This window comes from Nanorana parkeri, unplaced genomic scaffold (assembly GCF_000935625.1).
Source record: "Nanorana parkeri isolate BGI_ZX_2015 unplaced genomic scaffold, ASM93562v1 scaffold683, whole genome shotgun sequence".
NCBI classification, from domain to species: Eukaryota; Metazoa; Chordata; class Amphibia; order Anura; family Dicroglossidae; genus Nanorana; species Nanorana parkeri.
Window position 1 is genome coordinate 780,610 of NW_017306951.1, and position 8,052 is coordinate 788,661.

General features: G+C 42.4%; 1 protein-coding gene across 2 annotated transcripts in view; it reads left to right on the top strand.

Annotated features, from left to right (window-relative positions):
* CSRP1 (cysteine and glycine rich protein 1) overlaps positions 1-4,149 on the top strand; it is a 33,023-nt gene extending 28,874 nt beyond the window's left edge. Inside the window, exons 4-6 of one of the 2 annotated variants that reach the window (XM_018563643.1) lie at positions 1,515-1,644; positions 2,598-2,691; positions 4,027-4,149. In XM_018563643.1, the coding sequence (XP_018419145.1) occupies positions 1,515-1,644; positions 2,598-2,691; positions 4,027-4,100 (298 nt within the window). In that variant the 3' untranslated portion in view covers positions 4,101-4,149. The remainder of the gene's footprint in view (positions 1-1,514; positions 1,645-2,597; positions 2,692-4,026) is intronic. The other variant, XM_018563642.1, reaches the window with a different exon arrangement.
* The last annotated feature ends 3,903 nt before the right edge of the window (positions 4,150-8,052 follow it).

Below are 8,052 nucleotides of genomic sequence, written 5' to 3' on the forward strand. Positions count from 1 at the left end.
TTCGACACAAGCTGGGGCCCCATCAGCGACGCTGCTCGTGACGTCACTTCCGGCCAGTCTGGCGGCAGAGGAGGCCTGGTGTGCAGGTAAGAGGAGCTAGCAAGGAGGGAGGGGGATGCAACCCTGACCAGCCTACCTTAGAACCCCTTCAGAGCCCACTATAGACAGTCTCAGATGGGCTGTGCAGCATCTATGGTGGGCTCAGCAGGGTCACTCTCAGGTGAGTCCAGCGCGTCACTAAGCCCTGAGTCCAGCGCGTCACTAAGCCCTGCGTCCAGCGGGTCACCAAGCCCTGCGTCCAGCAGGTCACCAAGCCCTGGGTCCAGCGGTTCACCAAGCCCTGGGTCCAGCGGTTCACCAAGCCCTGCGTCCAGCGGTTCACCAAGCCCTGCGTCCAGAGGTTCACCAAGCCCTGCGTCCAGAGGTTCACCAAGCCCTGCGTCCAGAGGTTCACCAAGCCCTGCGTCCAGCGGTTCACCAAGCCCTGCGTCCAGCGGTTCAAGCCCTGCGTCCAGCGGGCCACTAAGCCCTGTGGCGGTGCGGGGGGGCCCGGCCTAAAGCAGTGTAAGGGGCCCCAAAATTTCTGATGGCTGCCCTGCCGCCCACTCCTGGGAAGGTTCACCACTGTTCCATGTTTTCGCTATGTGTGGATAATGGCTCTCACTGTGGTTCACTGGAGTCCCAAAGCTTTAGAAATGGCTTTATAACCTTTTCCAGACTGATAGATCTCAATTACTTTATTTCTCATTTGTTCCTGGATTTCTTTGGATCTCGGCATGATGTGTAGCTTTTGAGGATCTTTTGGTCTACTTCACTTTGTCAGTCAAGTCTTAAGCTGGCCATACACCTTACAATAATCTGCAGATTTTCTGTGGTCAGATGGAAAAGATGCAACAGATTCCTCCATCTACACTTAACTGTGTGGATGTAGTAATCTCCACCTGGGCCAATCTGTTGCACCTTTTCCATCTGACCACAGAAAATCTGCAGATAAATTGTAAAGTGTGTGGGCACCTTTATTTAAGTGATTTCTTGATTGCGAACAGGTGTGGCAGTAATCAGGCCTGGGTGTGGCTAGAGAAATTGAACTCAGGTGTGAGTTAAGTTATGTTTTAACAGGGAGGGGGGGGGGCAAACACTTTTTCACACAGGGCCATGTGGCTTTGGATCTTGTTTTCCCTTAATAATAAAAACCTTCCTTTAAAAACTGCATGTTGTGTTTACTTGTGTTATCTTTGACTAATATTTAAATTTGTTTGATCATCTGAAACATTAACGTGTGACAAACATGCAAAACAATGAAAAATCAGGAAGGGGGCCAACAATTTTTCAGACAACTGTATATGTAGCCCTCTTCAGAAAAGTCTAGCGTAAGAACATTTGCCTTAGATACAAGCTACAGATCAAGAAATAAATGAAAATGATAGTGATTTGGCCCTGTAAAGATATATGATGCCAATGTTTTCTTTATTAAAGTACCTATACATATAAATTGATTACACTCTTCAACACAGGCCTGGAAGACACCAGCCTACAAATAACCCAAATGCTTCCAAGTTTGCTCAGAAAGCGGGAGGTGCTGATGTGTGTCCTCGATGCTCAAAATCGGTGTATGCTGCTGAAAAGGTGATCGGCGGAGGAAATGTAAGTAATAAGGACCTCTATTGAGTGCTGGGATTGTAGATTCTGGATGGAAAGCAGAGTTAACTGGGCCTTCTATGCACTGTGAAGTACACACATATTTATGGTTCATTTATGTTTACCTACACTCAGGTTATAGATATTTTTTTTCCTTGGAAGGGTTCAGTCTTGGGCACTCAGAGAAGAGACATTAGGCCGCATGCTTAGTGCGCCCCATGGAACTGAGGGTGTGACTAAATTGCGCTAACAGTGGGAGGAGTGTAAAATGTCCACAGACACAATCAGTTCCATACGGACACAACTAGAAACAGGTCTGCATAACCTGGACTGTACTGACACACCAGCAACATGTCTGCAGAGAGGGAATCAGCACCATGTTGACAGTTAGAATATATCCACAAACGCAGAATTAATATGTACCAACACACCAGAAATATGTCCACAGAATTAGTATCATAAAATTATTTATGGTACATATGCATTACAGATACATATTACATTATGTGTATATTACATTTATATGAAATATACATTTTACACATATAGTACATATTCATTGCATATACTTGGTGCTGCATGCTGCTTCACTGTCACTAGACAGACTGGAAGCAGTAATAATGGTTAACCTAGCTCTTTCTGCTCCCTCTGAATGCAAGTTCCCATTATCTATATTAGAGAATACTAATCTGGCCCATTATAGTAAATATAATAATGGTTATTCTAGCTCTTTGCATGTTGTCTGTGACTGAAAGCTCCAGATGGACCAGAATACGAGAAGGACTAGAGGAGCTTGCAGTCACAATATACTATACTATACAATATACTATACTAGAGAATACTAATCTGGCCCATTATAGTAAATATAATAATGGTTATTCTAGCTCTTAATTAAACATTGCAGCAGGGATCATTTTTAAAAAAATGACGTATGCTTATATTTTCTATGTGTCTTTTAGTCTTGGCACAAGGCGTGCTTTCGTTGTGCTAATTGTGGGAAAGGTTTGGAATCCACTACACTGGCAGATAAGGATGGGGAGATATTCTGCAAAGGTATATCGTTTTTTATATTGTTTTTATTTCCACTGTTGACAATATATTGTAATACACATGGTTTATATATTTTTTTAAATGTGTTTATATATCACTTTGTAAATATAACGAAGAGAACAACAAACAGTTACATAATTGCAATGACTGCACACACAGGTGTGCTAAACGAAGCAGATAAAAGAAGCATACTCAGCCATGCCTCATATACTTCTGCCCTGTGAGCAAAAAATCCACTTTGTTTAGAGTTATTACAAAACTTTCCTCTTGCCCTGGAGAGAGAGATAGATACCTTTTCAGGTAGACAACATGATAATATGCTTGGATATACTGTATTATTAAGGCGGAACCCTGTCATCTATCATAATTAATTATAATTATTGATGTGTATAGTATATATCAACTGTAGCGGGGGGAATGCGCTCCACACAAAGGGAGGACCAGCACGGGGGAGAGGGCGCCGATTTGAGGGGGAAATTACATTTTCTCACATTTCCTATTCTTGGCATGCCAGGTATAAAGCCAAAAGCACCCTATGCATATGGACAGATATGACATTTTGCCATCAGACAACACTGGCAGCAATTACAATTACATTACAAATGCCAGATACAAGCATGTATGCTTATAAGAGACCATCACAGCTGAACTTCAGGGCTCCAGGCATTTGGTCCAAAAACTCCAGGAGACTAGGGTTTGTCCTTGAGATGGAGAGGTCTCCTTTAAGAGAGATTACTCATGTAAGGGGGCACGCTGATGGGGGCAACTAATAATTAGTTGTCCCCATCAGAGTACTCCCTTACATTGGTTGTTCCATCAGCATGCCCTTACATTAAACTGTCCCCATCTGAGTTCCCTCATACCTTTCCTTAACAGGATGCAGGCCTGGAAGGAAGAAGTTACTCTTCAGTCCTCTTGTGATGCTGTGGGCAGGGCATGTATGTGACTTCACAGGAGTAGAGGAGAGGGGTAAACCAGCGCTGGGTTATGGCTGGCTGTGTATGTGCCGGCCTCAGAAAGTCTCCGAGGCCGGTGCATTCCGTGTCAGTCAGCCATAACCCAGCTCTGGTGTGTGATCCTGTGTGATCGTAGCACGGATAGAATAGTCACATATACAGATTTTGGCTTCCTTTTTCTTTATTCTACTCACCCTGTCTAGTAACCTTGGAACATCCGTCCAACAAAAGATTCATAGGGAAATAGGTTGAAGGTGGTGTTAAGAGGAGTCACAAGACTTTTTGAATTTCAGGCAACATGTTTGTATGACTCTTCTGTATCTGTTTTGCATATAATTAGAGCTATTTTTGTAATCTTTTTTTTTTTTTTGCTCACCCTCAGGATGCTACGCAAAGAACTTTGGTCCAAAAGGCTTTGGTTTCGGCCAGGGTGCTGGTGCTCTAGCCCACACTTAATGAAATATGTTTTTGACTTGTCCTCACTAATCAGTAGACACAGTAAAATGATCAGTGACAGATGCAATTGCTTATCACTGCTACCAATTAAATGCTGCAGCTTTGAAAATTATTTTATGTCAGAGGTGTGTCTACAAATATTTAAAACGCATTGATTAAGTTTAAAACTTGTATGAAATCCAAACAGGATGTCAAAATAATACAAAGTAAAGCAAGCAGAGGTTCATTGAGCAGTTATATCTTTCCTTATAAGACTGCCACACAGAGGAAAATTAGAGTTTACTACTGCAAAATACATTTCTGCTTTTTTGTATTGGTAATCACACACACCTAAAAAAAACCATACATAGTTTACATACGCCTTGTTGCTGCCTTAAATTGGCCATACACCCATAGATTATCTGCAGATTTTCTGTGTTCAGATGGAAAAAGTGCAATAGATACCTCCATCTATGCTAAACTGTGTGGATGGAGGAATCTGCCACTGGGCCAAGCATCAGTATCTGGCTAGTTGGCCCCGCTGGCTCTCAAAACACCTGAACAATGCCTCCATCCAATAAGATTGTTCAGGTATTTTGACAGCCATCGGGGCCGACTAGCCAGATACTGAAGCTTGGCCCAGTGGTGGATTCCTCCATCCACACAGTTTAGCGTAGATGGAGGAATCTGTTGCACTTTTTCCATCTGACTAGAGAAAAATCTGCAGATAATTGTAAGGTGTATGGCCAGCTTTAGAACACTAATGAAAGTAAAGAACATGCTAAAGCTAGGCTATTTTTGGGCTTACTTTGTATAAATTTTGCAATTAATATAGAAAGAAATTGTAATGTGCAGCTGTTGGATGGCTTTTCACGCCGCATTACTGTTTTTCACATAAATATAATAAACGTATATTTATAGCATTATGTGTCTCTTTTTTGAGCCGTGAAATGTAATGGTGTGTGCAAGATTATAAAGCAGCACGGATCATTTTAGCTTCAGATGCCTATATAGCACGGGCTTACAAGCATCTGTGGGATTCAAAGGGAAATCTGTACACAGAAGCAAAGCATTATTGCACTTAAAAATGATGCATTTGTACATGTCTCAGAGTCCTGCTTCCAGCAATATTGCCTGTAGCCTCCTCTCTCCTAGTGCTTCCCTGAACTGTGCCCTGAAAAATCAGCCCTCGGGAGAAAAGCTGTTGATCAGCTCAATGCAAAGCTAGTTTTCTGCCTCCAAACCCTCTATTGGTGGCAAGGGACGGAACAACTTATTTATACAAAAAACAGATGCAAACAAGATTCATCTTAGTACGTTTCCATAATCACCAATATACGATTTCCGACAAGCTCGGCCTCCGTTAATATTTATATCCTGCGGGGATGTCTGCTTTCACCGGGCCCCGCCTGAGCAGTACATCCCCATTCACTTCTATGGGGCTTATCCTTTTTCCTGGTGTAGCCACCAGTGTCTTAGACTGCTGAAGGCAAAGAGCTTTGTTGAAGTGAGGCAGTTGTAAACTGCTATGCCACTTGACAACTAGCTTAATTTAGCATTAACCCTACACTGAGGATTATTCTAAATGCTCAGTGTAGGGCTGCATTGATGTGTATGGTATACATTGGCTGTGGCGGGGGGAATGGCGCTCCACACAAAGGTAGAACCAGCAAGGGGGGAGTGGGAGGGACGCTGCTTTGAGGGGGAAATTACATTTTCTCACATTTCATATCCTTGGCATGCCAGGTTTAAAGCCAAAGCGCCCTATCCATATGAATAGACCTAAGCCAAATGCAAGATACAAGCATAAATACTTATAAGAGACCATCACAGCTGAACTTCAGAGCTCTAGGCACTTGGTCCAAGAATTCCAGGAAACAAGGGTTTGTCCTTGAGATGGAGAGGTCTCCTTCAAGAGGGATTACTAATGTAAGGGGGCACTCTGATGGGGACAACTAATGATTAGTTGTCCCCATCAGAGTACTCACTTACATTGGTTGTTCCATCAGTGTGCCCCTTACATTAAAATTGTCCCCATCTGAGTTCCCTCATACCTTCCCTTAACAGGCTGCAGGCCTGCAAGGAAGTAGTTACTCTTCAGTGCTCTTGTAATCGTGGGGGCAGGGCACGTATGTGACGTCACAGGAGGAGAGGGGGAAACCTGCACTGGGTTATGGCTGGCTATTTATTTGCCGGCCTCAGAGAGCTGACTGACGGTGCATCCCCTGTCAATCAGCCATAACCCAGCTCAGGTGTGTGATCGTGGCCCGGACAGAATAGTCACAATCAAATTTACAGATTTTGGCTACCTTTTTCTTTATTCTCCTCACCCTGTCTGGTAACCTTGGAACATCCGTTGAGCAAAAAATTCATAAGTAAAAAGGTTGAAGGTGGTTTTAAGAGGAGTCACAAGACTTTCTGAATTCCCAGCAACATATTTGTATGACTCTTCTGTATGTGTTTAGCATATAATTAGAGCTATTTTTAAAAACTTTTTTTTTTGCTCACCATCAGGATGCTACGCAAAGAACCTTGGTCCAAAAGGCTTTGGTTTCGGCCAGGGTGCTGGTGCTCTAGCCATATTAATCTTCACTAACCATAAGACAAATTAAATGATCAGTGACAGATGCAATTGCTTATCACTGCTACCAATTACATGCCGCAGCTTTGGAAATTATTTATGGTCAGAGGTGTGTCTACAAATATTTCAAGTGCATTGGTTAAATTTAAAACTTGTATGAAATCCTAACAGGATGTCAAACTAATAAATAGGTAAGCATGCAGAGGTTTATTGAGCAGGTATATCTTTCCTTCTAACACTGCCACACAGAGGAAAATTAGAGTTTACTACTGCAAAATACATCTATGCTTTTTTGTATTGGTAATGACTATTCTCAGATTTTTGTATTAGCGATTTATCCCATGCTGAGACCTCTATGCCTGGCCTTTATAAGCAGATATACAGGTGAAACTCGAATAATTAGAATATTGTGCAAAGTTCATTTATTTCACTAATGCAACTTAAAAGGTGAAACTAATATATGAGATAGACTCATTACATGCAAAGCAAGATAATTCAAGCCGTGATTTGTCATAATTGTGATGATTATGGCTTACAGCTCATGAAAACCCCAAGAACCCCAAATCCACAACCTCAAAAAAGTAGATTATTACATGCAATCAATAAAACAATTTGCAATTGCAATTGCCCGGGACCTGCAAGAAGACTGACAGGTGCCAACCAATAGGAAACAGCAGTTGCTAGCTCCGCCCAATTGTTTATATTTTGCCGGCATCTGTCAGATTCGACATTATGCGGATAGATTACGTTGCGTGCGATCAGGTCGGCATGCGTCGGGGTTTTTTTTTTATTCATGTATTTTTTCTTTTCTTTAAAATATTTTTATTATTTTCTGAATTTTTTTAATTTTACTTTTTTCAACATTTAAAAAAAAAAGTATTTTAAGTTTTTTTCTATTCTGCTCCTTACCTCAGAGGTAGCGAGCAGAATAGCCGAGCCTAATGCCGCTCGGCAGCATTCGTCTATTCACTCACTGCCGTTTGGCCGCTATGAATGAGAATAGGGGCGAACAGTAGCGAGTGATCTGCCAGAGAGTCGAATTCCTTCTGCACTTTGGCTCAGCTGAACATGTAGAGTATGTTTGGCTGATCGAAGGCAGCTGATGTACAGCTGATTTTAGCCGATGTATGGCTGAAATCAGCCATACAAGGCTAAGGCGAATAGCCGAACAGCGTTCGGGTCACTTCGGCTTGGTTGATCATTCGGCTGCCTGGGGCAGCTAAGTGAATAACCCCCTTGGTGTGGCCACCCTTTGCCATCAAAACAGCATCAATTCTTCTAGGTACACTTGCACACAGTTTATAAAGGAATTTGGCAGGTAGGTTGTTTCAAACATCTTGGAGAGCTAACCACAGATCTTCTGTGAATGTAGGCTGCCTGAAAGTGACATTA